Source organism: Plectropomus leopardus, chromosome 19 (assembly GCF_008729295.1).
Source record: "Plectropomus leopardus isolate mb chromosome 19, YSFRI_Pleo_2.0, whole genome shotgun sequence".
NCBI classification, from domain to species: Eukaryota; Metazoa; Chordata; class Actinopteri; order Perciformes; family Serranidae; genus Plectropomus; species Plectropomus leopardus.
The window spans coordinates 11,142,642-11,157,170 of NC_056481.1; the positions used below are offsets into that span (position 1 = coordinate 11,142,642).

At 40.1% G+C, this 14,529-nt stretch overlaps 1 protein-coding gene across 2 annotated transcripts in view; it reads left to right on the forward strand.

Annotated features, from left to right (window-relative positions):
• LOC121958637 (disks large homolog 5-like) overlaps window positions 1–14,529 on the forward strand; it is a 43,138-nt gene that overhangs the window by 14,246 nt on the left and 14,363 nt on the right. For both annotated transcript variants that reach the window (XM_042507702.1, XM_042507703.1), the window contains exons 6-20: window positions 2,639–2,895; window positions 3,299–3,611; window positions 5,686–5,916; window positions 6,938–7,122; window positions 7,258–7,383; window positions 7,620–7,752; window positions 7,859–7,983; window positions 8,410–8,585; window positions 9,363–9,466; window positions 10,426–10,518; window positions 10,617–11,594; window positions 11,721–11,844; window positions 12,694–12,838; window positions 13,379–13,500; window positions 14,402–14,485. In XM_042507702.1, the coding sequence (XP_042363636.1) occupies window positions 2,639–2,895; window positions 3,299–3,611; window positions 5,686–5,916; window positions 6,938–7,122; window positions 7,258–7,383; window positions 7,620–7,752; window positions 7,859–7,983; window positions 8,410–8,585; window positions 9,363–9,466; window positions 10,426–10,518; window positions 10,617–11,594; window positions 11,721–11,844; window positions 12,694–12,838; window positions 13,379–13,500; window positions 14,402–14,485 (3,196 nt within the window). The remainder of the gene's footprint in view (window positions 1–2,638; window positions 2,896–3,298; window positions 3,612–5,685; window positions 5,917–6,937; window positions 7,123–7,257; window positions 7,384–7,619; window positions 7,753–7,858; window positions 7,984–8,409; window positions 8,586–9,362; window positions 9,467–10,425; window positions 10,519–10,616; window positions 11,595–11,720; window positions 11,845–12,693; window positions 12,839–13,378; window positions 13,501–14,401; window positions 14,486–14,529) is intronic.

A 14,529-nucleotide genomic window follows, 5' to 3' on the forward strand; every position in this document is an offset into this window, starting at 1 on the left:
TGTCTGACTGCAGTCAGAAGGTCAGATCATTACATGTTTGCAATATCTTACATAACCATGGGGAACGTCTTACAATGCTCTGTGATAGCATAGATATATGTCTCCTCAGAGCTCATGTCATCATTAGGGTAACTATTGTTCAGTGTCAGTCAAATTAGGAATCAAATTAGCTCACTGATGTCAGTCCAAAGTCGACTTTTATTTTGTAGTTGTAAGATGCCAGTGACCTATTGCACAATTTTGACCCACTGCACACTACACGTCCACTTGTGTGAAATTTGTCCTTTGTACTGCATGGTATGATAATTTATTGGGAAAGAATTATATCTGGAAGGATGGGTGTGATTGTGAGACAGAAAAACTTTTTATGAATTGTTTCCATATAAAAATAAACAACAAAATAAACAGTACAGACCCAGAGTTGGTCTGTGCTCCTCCAGTAGCTTAGTCAAAGCGGCATTGTTGGCAGCAGGGAGGTCCTCATCTTTTTTTTTGCCATCCTTTTTGATCGATCTCGATGTCAATTAAACATCTTGGCCGAAGATGTGTGTAAAATTCAATGAGGGTTAAAACCCCTCTCAGAGAAAGCTTTGTTGTGAATGAAGAATAAGTTTTAAATTAAGTATCAGATGAAATGTAGCAGGACACTGAGGATCGTGCATCTACTTCATTCGTGATCCAGAAGTCCCTCCAGAAAGAAGAGTTATTAACAAGCTACCATATGGACTGAAAAGCATTTCATTCAATGAGCAGGCTTGGTGACTCTCATGTAAATGTAGGTTGTTGTGATCAGTGTAAGTCAAGACTGAGGGATTATCTCTGTGTCTGAAAATTGAAGCCAAAGTGGAAGTAAATTAATCCCGCATTCTTTCTAATGGCCAGCAGGGGGCAACTCCACTAAAAAAATAATTCAATTTGTACAAAAGTCTGAGAAAAAAAAAACCCCAAATAAATGTATACATAAAAAAATACATAAAAAGTTAGTATAAAGTCTGAAAAAAGACCCAACTTTTCACGTAATTTATTACCACTGTAACATTTTCCTAACAAGTTAATGGTTTTAATTGCTAGTTTCAAGTCTTCTTCAAAACAGCAGACGATAAAGTAGGGTATGCTTTGGGTGTGGCTACTCTACGGTTGAGAAGTTGCTACCATGCTGAGCTGTCAATAGTGTCCTCAGGTTCTCAGTTAGATCCACACCTGTTACTCCAAAGCTCAACCCTCCAAATGTTAGTCAACAAACCAATGGGTGATGTAACGGTGTATACATCCACTTCTTTTACACAGTCTGTGCTCAAGACTGCAATTTGATGCCATTTTGTAAATAATGAAATACAGATGGAAACAGGACATAAACAAGGTGTTTGTTCTGTAATAGTGTGGGAGGATAGATGTGTGGTCATCACAGTTTTTAAATGAGGAACTACCAAAATAATAATAATAATAATAATGATGATGATAATAATAACTTTATTTACATAGCATCTTTAAAAACAAACAGAGAAAGGTCTATAAAAGTGAAACCAAAAGGCAAGAACAAAATGTGTCTACAAAAGGTCAAGAATAAAGCAAATAACAGGAATAATAATCTTAGAAGGCAGTTGAAGCACTAAATAAATGAAATTTTAGAAAATATAAGAATACATGCAACAAAAGACAATAAAAATGATAAAAGGTGATAAAAGAAATAATAATATAAAATTACAACATAATATCAATGCATCACTTCAGTGGGGATAAAACAAAGATAAGAGATAAAAACAGATTAAATTACCAATCTCTTTAATTATCTAACACAATTGTAGAGATTGTGTCCTGGACTGACAGTGTAGAAGCAGAAAGAAAAATTAGGAGAGTCAGCAGTGTGTCTGACATGCAACATAGGTCCATGGCCAAAATCAACCTGTCATACAATTTATGATGTGGTTAGACCAGTTTACACTGACACCATAAACTAGGTGCACCAGAGTCTGATTTGTGGCAGATTGGGACCCATTTTTTCAACTGGTCTTGTTGCAGTTGTTTGATCCTCACCGTAGTGCAAATGAAGGCTTTAACAAGAGACTAAATGAACCGAACGAAAAACTCAGACGCACCAAAGTGTGCGTGAACCGCACTGTAACGGTTATGCAAGTTTTTACAAACACAACTTAAAAAGGGAGCTTTCTCTCATGCTTTTGTTTTTAGATTTTTATCCAGAGCACCATGAAACAAAGTTGTGAGCAGTCTCATTTATCTTCAAAAAGAAGGCATCTGTGAAACATGGCCATTTCTGTTTGCCCATAAAATTAAAGCTCTAAAACATACAGAATCTGGATTTAAGTTTATCTTTGGTCTTCTACCTCAGAGCACAGTTTAGGGCCTAAAGCTTTAGTTGATTACTTATGAAATTAAGACACTTTTCAGTGTCAAAACACTGTTAATTAATTAATTTAAGACTTCATTATTTATATTAAAGCTAACCTTAATTGTACAGTTGATGCAAATGGAATTGAATAAGGCAATCATGAATAGCCAAAACTCTTTTTTTATAGAATTATACCGAAACGCATCCTTGTCCTTATTCAAATGCACCACAAATGGATGAAAAGTGAAGTCTCAGTGTACCCCTCTAATTCGGTAATGATGTCATTTCCAGGTGATGAGAGAGGGGTCATCTGATGTTCTCAATAAGCTTTACGAAGCAGCTGTGGACAAGTTGGAGGCCACGAGGAGTGACTACGAGGCTCTGAGGAAGCGCTACAATGAGAAGACGGCCAGTCGCAATGCAGACCTGAGTCGTCTGGACCAGGCTGAGGAGGAGAACCACCGGCTGCAGAAACAGCTGGACATGCTGCTGAAACAGAGAGACGCTGCCATCCACTATCAGCAGCAGTTCTCCTCGTCTATAAGAAGGTAAAGTCGAAAATATCACAGACACACAAAATCTGCAGCACGAGAAGCTGCACACACACAGACTCAGCAGCTGTAAAGAGTCTAATGATTAACAGCAGTTGCAGAAAACTTCAAACTTGGTACTTGAGTGTAATGCCAAGGTCAAATCTGCACAGTGCTTAAAACATTCTTAATCCAGGGCAGATGAAGCTTTGCAGATGGGCAGATGCGTTCCCATTTTAACTTTTCCTTTATGATGCTGAGATTGCAAGCTTTGCAAGTAACTTGCTGTTTTTTTCCTTTCTGTGTTTCTGTCACTTATGTTTAAACTTGTTTTTGAAAGCAACTGTAGATATAAGTATACTATAAATATTCATCTGCAAGAATACAATTCAAAACCCAACACATTCTCTATGTGGTACAGGTTTGACAACACGCAGCAGGAACTGTCCAAGGCCGCAGCTCAGAACAAGGAGCTGCAGCGAGAGATGGAGCGGCTGCAGTCAGAGGCGACACGGCTGAAGACCCAGCAGCTCAAGGCGGCGAAAGACGGCGAGAAATACAAGGAGGAGCGAGACTCGGTGATCAGCGAGTACCGGCTGATCATGAGCGAGCGGGACCAGGTGATTAAAGAGGTGGACAGGCTGCAGACCGGGCTGGAGATAGCAGAGGCGAAGCTGAAGAACAACTGCTCAGAGAGACGGGTGGCCAGTGAGGAGCTAGAGGCTCTCCGACAGGTAAAAGCTCAATTAAGGGATCCTAAGTCCCTACTAAGAAATAAATTAGGTTATTAGGTATTTTACAGGAAGGGCTGGGAGAATAGTTATTCCTGTTTGGATAATCATTAATCTCATGATGATTTCTTCAAATTTACAAGGATGTTTTACTTTAAATAATATTCCAGAGTTACAATGATCACTGAAAACCAGGAAAAGTCATTGAATTTCACTCTTATTTTCAAAGCCTGGGAAAATCATGGAATGAGTTAAATCTTCAAAAGTTTTGAAAAATTCAATACATTTTGTTCTGTGCATTGAAATTATTTGTTATTTTCCACTGATAATCTTTCATGTAGTGTAACAGCAAATTTATTTTCAGCAAGCTGTTGACGTGTTGTTGCTTCTATGCGTCGATGTGTAACGTTTTGTTGACCATTGCATTCATTTTTAAAAAATTTCACAATACCTATGACTATTCATAAAAAGTGAATAGTCATATAAATTTGATTATCGGTTCTTTAAAAGCCATCAAAATGTTTTGGAGTTTTGGACCATGAAAATGTGTGGGGATTCTGATATTAGTAAACTTATTGATGATGAATGACTTATTACGCACTATCTGTGTTCAAAATTTATCGACTATAAGTAAGCTGGTTGTAGTTGCAGTCATCAGTAATTTTGTACACCCCAGAGATTATTTAGGCTGGCCAAGAAGCAGTCAGGTGTAGTCATTGGTATTGAAACCTTCATCATAAGTCGCTTAGATTTTCATCTAATAGGAAGTTTGTTTTCGTAACACCGTCAGTTCAGTGAAAGGGGAAAATACCAGTGTCACAGCTGTACAAGAAACAGACCACAGATATGTAGAAAATACAAAACAAAACTGTGGTCTTCACAGGTCCAAAATGACCGACCCAGACCCTAATGGAAGCTGGAATTTACTGAGATCTGATGGGATCCAATAATTCTTAAAAAATTTACCTCTCCTGTTTTTGCCCAAGGCAGTTCAGACCCAATGCAGTGCATGTCTGACAGGAGAGAGACAGGTCTATTTGTGGACCTGACTAACCAGGTAATGGCTAGTAAAAATGCAGCTCTGCTGCTTAAATTGCTTTTCATGTCTGATGTGTCATGACTGTTCTCCCCCATCTTATCTGTTATAATGTTTAATAACATTTCAGATCCATTTTTATTTTATTATCATCACTTATTTCATCTTATTATCACTTATTTTGTAGTTGTTGTTGTGATGTGAGCTGCTGCAACCACTTTACTATAGTTCTAAGCAGCTTTGATCGTGTGTAAAAATTTCAATGTGTAAACTTCTGTCAATATGCACGTGCTATACATTGTTGGCTTGGTTAGATTCTCCATAATTCAGTTCTTCAGTTCATTTTACAGAAAGCATGAGCCCCGAAGTATTATTTATTCAGATTCACCAGTATGGCAAACAAAAGAGATGGGGAAAAAAGTGATGACTCCCTCCCTTTAAAGCGGTCATAAAGCCTGAGTACTTGTCCACTCCATGATTTTTTACATTTGTTTAGTCTATAAGATTCCACCTATCAAAAGAATCAAAAAGGGTATTCTTGAAATTAATCCAAGCTGTGAATATTGTACGTCTCACTATTCATCTTTTCTCCGCTCCAACTCATTGGTGCTGCTGTTTAATGTTTCTTTCACCTTACTTTAGATTTTTTAATCTGATCCTAAATCAGCCTTATCATCATGCATCACGATCAGCGCTCATCACATGTCTTTGCAGATCTACTTGGGTATTGCACATAATGAATAAACGACCTGAGACCCACGGTAATAGAATGGGACCTGACCCAGACCATGATACATAACTAAGCACAATGTGGACCCAAACTCGTTTGAAACTCAGGTCCATGGGTTGGGTGGACCTGTGAAGACCCCAAATACAAAATAAAGCCCTTAAAAAAATGCTTTGCACATCAAAATTCCTATCAAATTGAAGGAAAAAACAGTCTTTGTATCAGAGTGACATGGAAAATTCATAAAAATTTGAATATTTACTGACTTTTGATCTCAATAATCCATGTGTGACATATTTTTTTGCGATATGAAGGAGCTGTCCTCAGCACTGGTGGACAGGGACCGGGCCATCTGCGAAAAGAACGAGCTGCTGGAGAAATACTGCCACGAGGTGAAGGACAAGGCTGAGGCCCAGAAAGAGTTGAGCCAGGCCTGCAAGGACATCGAGATGGTGCGCGAGGAGAGGGACGTGGCCCGTAAGGAGAGGACGGAGGCCATCATCCAGAGGGACCAGCTGCTGCGAGAGTATTACCAGGCCAGACAGGTAGCCAGACAGACGGGAGATTTATCATTACAAATGGAGGGATTGATTTATTCCCCTGACAATAATCCCTTCATCCCATCTCATATAGGAGTAGTAAATGTTTTTTTCCAGCAGCTGGCGGATTTCCACACATTGATTTTGTTGAGAAAGGGTGTATGACCCATCACACTTAGTTTTAGTGTGATTGTCAGATTAATTGTAATGAAAGTCCTGAGATTCCTGCATTAGGAAATTACCAGCAATTACAGTGAAAAGGCTCTCTGACTTTGAAGTGCACAAGAGAACTGCACTGCATCAGAAATGGATAATTAAGCCTAACAACAGTACAGTAAAGGCTAATGGAATTAATTCAGCTATGGACTTAATTAATGGTCTCGCTACACAGGCAGTCTCCCTCCTATAAGCTTATTTAGAGCGAGAGAGACACAATTTCTGCAGATCCACCAGCAGTGAGACATACTATATCTGACCCACTTTAAACTACAATGCCGAATCCAATCTATGTCTCAAACTAACCTCAGCAGTTGCTTTTTAATTTGCACCATGAGACAAAGTTTTACTCTGTGCAGATTACAGTGGACACCGATTGCAAGGTTAAAAGAAGGATTATATCTTTTATTGTATAAATTAATTCACCAGAAATGAAGACACACTTTCCACATTGGACATCCACGGACAGCTGTGGTAATGCAGGAGCACATGCAGTTCTATTCATGGCACAATTTAGGGTCGATGTCAGCCCCCAGCAGTAAACGGCAGGGCTGAGAAGTGAGCTTACCTTCCATTTCTTATTCAGTGCTAATTTCGAGATGAACACAGCCTCAAGTGTCTCTTAAATGAGTTGGAGCCGAAAGCAAACTGTAATGTTCACAAACTGGAAAATGATCAAATCAAGCTAAGTTCTTTAAAATGTGTCCTCTACACCATTAAGCTCAATTTAAATTTAAAAAGCTCCTGCTCACATCATTTTTACAGCCCTACACTGACCTTTATCACCTCTTATGTCCCTAAATTCCTCCAGAAACAAGACTCTGCCACTCTGGACATGGAACGAGCCAACAAGGAGATCGATATGCTGAGGAAACAGTACGAGGCGATTTCTCAGGAGCTGAAGGAGGCAGTGCAAGAGGCCGAGGTTGCCAAGTGCCGCCGAGACTGGGCCTTCCAGGAGAGGGACAAGATAGTGGCAGAGAGGGAGAGCATACGGTGAGGAACAGGTTCAGAAGATCTCTAATGTGGAAATATGTCGTGTTTATGTTGCACGTTCGTGAAGACAGACTTGGATGAAAATAGATATGTTTACATTTTGTGTGATCCTGATTTTGTGCGCGCATCTGTCAGCACGCTATGTGACAACCTGAGGCGAGAGAGGGACAGAGCCGTGAGTGATCTGGCAGACGCTCTGAGGAATCTAGATGACACGAGGAAGCAGAAGAACGACGCTGTGCGGGAACTCAAAGAACTAAAGTGAGTGATTCCTCAACACTTTTTATTTACGTCTCTTGTCATTTTCTGCACTATTTTTAGGTTTGAACCTTGAATGTTAATCAGTAAGTTTCTACTTGTGTCAGAGTTTGTGCTCCTCTCCAGAATGATTTGATACCAGATCTTTTGTGCCACCCTGTGGAGGAAGTATGTCACTGACTGAGTAAAAGGACTGAAAGGAGACTGTTGATCTAAGATCACATTTCTGTGTCCTGCAGAGAAAAGATGGAGGACCAGTTAGAAAAGGAAGCAAGGTTTCGTCAGCTGATGGCTCACAGTTCACACGACTCAGCCATCGACACAGACTCGATGGAGTGGGAGACAGAAGTTGTAGAATTTGAGAAGCACAGAGTAAAAAACATTATTTTCTCAATTTTTATTCAGCAAATTGAATTTGAGTGAAACAAATTTTGATGGAGTATCGAACTGTAAATTAATGATGTTTTGTCTTCTTCAGGACATGGATTTGAAAGCACTTGGGTTTGATATCGCTGAAGGGGTAAATGATCCTTATTTACCAGGAGATTGTGGCATATTTGTCAGTAAGGTGGATAAAGGAAGTATTGCTGAAGGAAGATTAAGGTAAATCTCTCACTGCTTTCTTTGCCACCTCAGACATTTGTCTGTATTTAATGTGATGTAGTTATATTGTTCATCACACATAAACCTATACACATACATACATGTGTACTTGTGCATGCACAAACAAAGTATAACAGCATTATAATGTATAGCAAAAAATTAATTAATTAAAAGAGGGGGAAAATTTGATACAATGAACTGCTCTATAAAAGGTGGCCACATTTTGTAATTTTTACTTATTCGTTTTTCATGGCACATTAATTTATTTTATACAGAAGCAGCTTTAAATTGCTTTACATAATATATATTTTTTTAAAAAAGACACTGGTACGAGAAGTAAAAGTGCATAATCATTTTATTTGTCTACTTATTTTCTTTCTGGAGAATTTGATTGATTGATCCGTCACTCTGGTTCTCTCTATGCAGGGTGAACGATTGGTTGTTGAAAATTAACGATGTGGACCTGACCAATAAGGACAGGAAGCAGGTGATCAAAGCGGTGCTGAGCGGCGAGGGAGTGATCAATATGGTGGTTCGCAGAAGGAAGTCACTGGGAGGGCGCATCATCACTCCGATCCAGATAAACCTGGCTGGACAGAAAGGTCTGCTTCAAGCTCTGGTTAACCCTCTAACAGTCACACTAAGAAATACTTTTGCAAAAAAAAAAAAATACACTATAAACCATAGAATATGTTAACAAAATGCATGGATTTGTTAAAAAAAAAAAGAAATTCCTAGTATAATGCATTGCCAAAGGTGCAAAAGTCAATGTAATATAATAGAAATCTGAAAATAAAAGTAATTTCATACAATAAATATTAAAATAATTAAGAAAAAAGAAGTAGATGCAAATAGAAATTAATTTATATACATTACATATTCTGTATAAAACTAATGACAAATTGTCAATGTTATTTAATAAAAATCTGACTTAAAAATACAAATAAAAAATGAATCTAGTAACAAAATCTGTCAAAAATGTATGGTAGAAAAAAACAGTCAATTTAATATAATGAAATTGAATTGAATAGAATTACAGTTTAATAAAAATACTATAATGCATTGTATGAAAACATCTATATAAAATTAAATTGGGCTTTGCCTAGTTTTTAGTGGAGGAATTTTATTGCAAAAAATATATAACGTGGTTAAAATCAAAATACTGCTGATGACAGGCAACTAAAGATTTTACAGTATACAAAATACAGTAGTCATCACTTTTATTTAGTACCACAGATGTAATTACTTAAGTTTTTTAGCTGTGTACTTGATGTTCTGATTGATAAATATATTATACATTTTCTGTTACTGGTAGAGAGAACATGATATGTAAATGTAGATTTTTCTTGATTCTGATATTTTTTCCGTCTCACCCTCAGACAGCGGCATAGGTCTGGAAAATGGAGTGTTTGTTGCCACTCTGGCTCCAGGCAGTCCAGCTGCCAGAGACTGCGCTCTTACTGTCGGGGATAGACTGTTAGCTGTGAGTATGCTGCCCAAAAAAGTTTTAAAGTTACATGAGAAAAGATGATGTCATTTGATGACATGAAACAGCTTTCGGGAAGATACATTGGCCTTTCGTGCCTTCTAGTGACCACTGGCATGTTGTCTTTTATCAAGGACCATGATATACATATGATATACATGAAATATTAGTACTTTGAAGAGCCTACTATGCGCCTATTTTCATAGTTTACAGTTTTGGTAATTAGTGTACAGGAAACTAATGCATTTTACTGTTTTGTACCACCAGATAAGGATACAAGGTGTCTAACAGCAACATTAAACACCTTCTGCTTGTATCAGATTTAGAAAAAGCAAAATCTTTGTCCAAGATCTTTTTCTTCTCCTCCATCAACAGCACGCTAAATAAGCAGGCAGATTTACTATGCATGTTGTCAGCTTTGAGAAAAAGTAGTAAACCAAACCACGGATTTTCATGGACATACTTCGTATAGGAGCCATTCCTAATGTAAATGCACGTAGGATGCTACCTGTTCTGAAGGGGTTACTGTCATGGTACTGGGTGCGAGCGTTAATGTAGGTAGGAACCATCATGAATTGAGGTGTGTTGCTAGATGGAAGTTTTTACTGTTACGCCATGGGATGTCCTGCTAATTGTAGTTGTGAAAAGTTGTGCTTTGATTAATGTTTATGGACACAGATGGTTGATTGAAGACCATGATGGTGACAAATAAACAGCATCAAACAACAAATTGGGAGTCTTGTTTTCACCAGACAAACAGCTGATGAATTTCAGGCGAGCGCGTCCGTTAATAGCCCGTCTTGGCAGCCCTCAGTGGCTTTAAGTTTAGGCTTAGCAGCTACACTTGGTGAACTTTGCAATTCCCACATATGCTTTGCCAAGTATATTGATGTATATTATGCTGACTATGAAGGCAAGTTGTGAATTTTTGTCTCCTTGTTTTTTGTCCACTACAGATTAATGGCATAGCACTCGATAACAAGTCGCTCTCTGAATGCGAGTCTCTGCTGAGAAACTGTCGTGATTCTCTCAGCATCTCCCTCATGAAGGTGAAAACCTCAGTCCCACACACACAAACTTGTATGCTTTCATTTCTTGTTAATTGAAAATGAAGTAATGTGAAATCATTTTTGACCTCCCTCCACAGTTCCTCCCACAGAGCTGCTCTGGACAGAGTTTATTTGAAGGTTTGAGAGACTCTGAAAAGATTTCCCGGCTCCAGTCCTGTGAGATCCATGCCAGGAACTGCAGGAACTCCAAGCACAACTGTCCCAAACACAACTGCTCCACACAAACAGATGTTTGCAGCTGTGAACTTGGCGGCCGAGGGGACGAAATGTGTAAGGACGCCGGTGACTCTCTGGACAGCAGCAGCAGCAGCTCTCACTGCCACCACAAGCCTTTTTCCAACAGCTCCCTGCACTCCCGCTCCCTCTCCACCTCCCACAGCCCCTCAGAGCCCCACCCGGACTTATGCTACAGGAGGCCGGAGCTCCACCATCGCCCGTTCACCTTCACCCCCGTGCTCTCCGACTGCAGCTCACCTCAGACCGCTGTGGACCGAGTGCAGAGCTCATCAGTGAAGCCCAGCGGAGGCACGTGGCCTAAAGTCATAGCAGGAGCTTCTCTTCCTGAGTGTGCCCAGCTCTCCATCTACAAAAAAGTCAAACAGAGGAAGTCCATCTTTGATGTGAATGCTTTCAGGAGACCGGAGGTGCCCCCGAAACTGGACTACATGTCTCTTTCTCAGGTGCCCAAGCACTCGCCGCAGAACTCGATATCTGAATCGGCTCAGACTCCTCCCACCCCACCAGCCAGGAGCGACTCATTCAGGTTTAAACATCGCCAGCAGAACAGCTCGGCGTCGGACTCCACCATCACCACCGGCACTCCTCCGGCCTCCCCGGCCCAAGCTACGAGCCCGAAGGATGCGGGAGAGGCAAATAACCAGCTCTATTACAGCGATGCTCCTCCAGGAGAGACAAAGAGCGGCTCCAAGAAACCTGCTGAGGAGGAGGGGAGTCGACACAGGGCAGAGGAGCGGCAGAAGAGGAGGTACCGGCCAAAATCAGCCCCGGCACTGCGGCGAAATGTTACTCCATTACACATCCCTGTTCCCATGCAGGTAACTGAGATACTGTCCTCATCAGATTCTTGTTGATGTGTGTGTTTCCAGATTTGATCAATTGATTAGAAAAACAATCGTCATTTGCAGCCCAGGTGTTCATAGCTGTGTGATTGCTTCTCGCAGGTACAGAGTTTCTCTAATGACGAGCACTCCCCAGAGCCGATGGACTTGTTACGCTTCTCTCCCATGAGAACTAATCGGTACAGCATGCCCTTTGCACCCCCCAGCTACAGCAGCATCACAGGGCGTAAGTCATCTGAACAACTTTGCCTCCTCTGTGTTCTGCTGAGCCGATCGTCCATCAGCATCTGAATGCAACGTGTGATTTGAAGGATTTTTAAAGAGTCTCCATATTTATCACAGTCTTTGACCAGTGTATGAGAGAGCAATGCCGCAGTCAAGAGCTCCCACGGTCATGAAAATCTGAAAAAGTCAGGAAATGTCACAGTCGCATTTTCCAGGCCTGGAAAAGTTATGGAATTAGTCAAAATCATTGAGAGTTTTGGAAAAGTCATGGAAGTTTGTTGTGTATGATGAAATTGTTTCTTGGCTCAAATATACGTCGATGTGTGACATTTTGTTTACCATCACGCACCTTTCTTTGATTTCTTCCCAAATTACGCATCTCCCTTAATGTATGCGAGCCAGTTTGAAATGTATAAAAGAAATGTATAAATAAAAATAGCTCCCTGAGGTTTCTACATAGTAAAAGTTCCTCCTATGCTTTCTTAGCACTTTTTAATTGATCGGTTTTATCGGCGATTATTAAAATAAAATGCCAGCAAAGATAATTGGCAAAATGTGGGCCCTATTAATTTGCCAGGCTGGTAATCTGTCGACCCCTAATAATAATAATAATAATAATAATAATTTTATGTAGCTAAGTAGTGTAGCTAAGTAGCTGAAGTAGGATAATACTTATTCATTTCCAACACAGTACATTAGTGTTTGTATTGAGCACATGCGTTGAACTAAGGTAAACTCTGATCTGAGGGTCCTGAGGAGCTGGAAGGAGATTACAACCGAACAACCATCGTAGGATGGAAATGTAACACAACTGTAGTTTTAGCTCTCATCTCTGTGTCTGTTCCTCCAGACCCAGCACAGCGCGGTTTGGCCCCGTGCCCTGCTGTGACGGCTGTGATGAGGAACCCGGTCTACACCGCCTGGAGCCACGAGATCCAGACCAACAACTGTCCTCCAGCTCCCAGCTCAGGCGTCCACCCACATTCACACACAAGGTGCTAACATCTGACCGTGTTTGCATTTTCCACTCTTTACATTTTTCTTTGTTTACACTAATAGACCTTTTTCACTGCAGATATTTTGATATTTTGTCAAAGAAGGGAAAGCTGGTACTCATAACACTGTGATATGTCACAATATCTGCTGTGTCCTTTGTTTAATGTGATCGTAAAGGTGAAAATCTGTGTGTCTGGGAATGCTGGTTGCACAAAACAGGAAATTTGAGGACACCACCTTCAGGCTCTGCAAAGTTGTGATGGAATTTTCTTGCTATTTTCTGACATTTCATACATTTAACAATGATTTTTAAAAACATTTTCATACTGAAAGTACCCATTATTTGCAGCCCCAGTTTAGTTTCTTTCATATTCAACATTCATTTTATAAACCCTGTGATGGTGCATTTTATTGTACAGAGCAACAGTTACCCTGCCCCAGATCTGAGGAACAGATGGCATGTAGCAAATTACATCTTGCTCTGGGTTGAATGATTGACCGCGCAGGGACTTACCGAGGCCTTTTTTCTCCACTTTTAGCCCCCAGCATCAAGGTCGCCTCAGCCTGGACCTCAGCCACAAGCGCACCGGGGACTCGACTGAGATGAGCTGCAGCCAACCACCGCACAGCACCAACTCCCTGCCCTCCAGTGCCAGACTGGGTACGTATGCAGCCCTAGATTTAGACGAATCATAACTTTGATCCTATGTCCTATGACTTATATTCTCGTGTTTAGAGGATCAGCTCACCCATGTACTAGAACATATTCTTTTCTCTTACTTCTAGTAGTTTCTAGCCATGCAGATAGTTAGATAGTGCAGATATAACTGTTTTGTTAGAGGTCATTTCTGTTCAAGAAAGCAGTAAGTAACCAGAACATTTGTTCCCAAAAAGTGATTCTGCAGAAATGTTAAAATATCATTTTGAACACTAAGAAATACCTTTAAAAAAAAGATTACATTTAAAAATGAAAGAAAATTAGAAGTGTGGAGTAGTAAAGAAGTGAGCTTACCAGACTTCTGTGGGCCTCATCTTTGCTTGAGGCTAGTGGATTTGAGGCTACATAAGCTGCTACTTAGATAACATAACCAAGTAGCATTGTGGGTAATGTAGTGGCCAGGAAGAAGAAACCATGGAATAAAAAAGGCAAAATCTCTGATTCTGATGCATATATTCTGATGCTTAAAAAAAAAACTTTGGGTGTGTGCCCGAAAATAATTTCTTGAAATTAATCTAGAAATTAACAGAATTGTTACATTGTTATGAAACATCGTGTAAAAAAAGACAGCAATATTTTTGTACATCCCACAGGAAAGGACACATATTAAAGCTTTTAGACATCATCAGGAGATACTATATTGCCTATCACACTGTCTGGCTCAGCTCAGACAGTGACTGCTCAGCCTCATCAAACACTATCATTGCAGTAATTCATCAGAGCAGTCAATCACAAGGTTGGGAAAAACAGATTATCACCATCACTAAACAACATCCTGACTACTTAGGCAAGTGAGAAAATGTTTTTTTCTAATTAATAAGTTTTGTGCGTTTTTGGTCTTAAGGCTCCTCCAGTGCTTTACAGTTCAGGGCGGAGCGCATCAAGATCCCTCCAACCCGTTATCCACGCTCCGCTGGATCTGACAGAGGTGTGGTTGAAGTTTGGCAGCTACATCATCTGATAACGAGCACA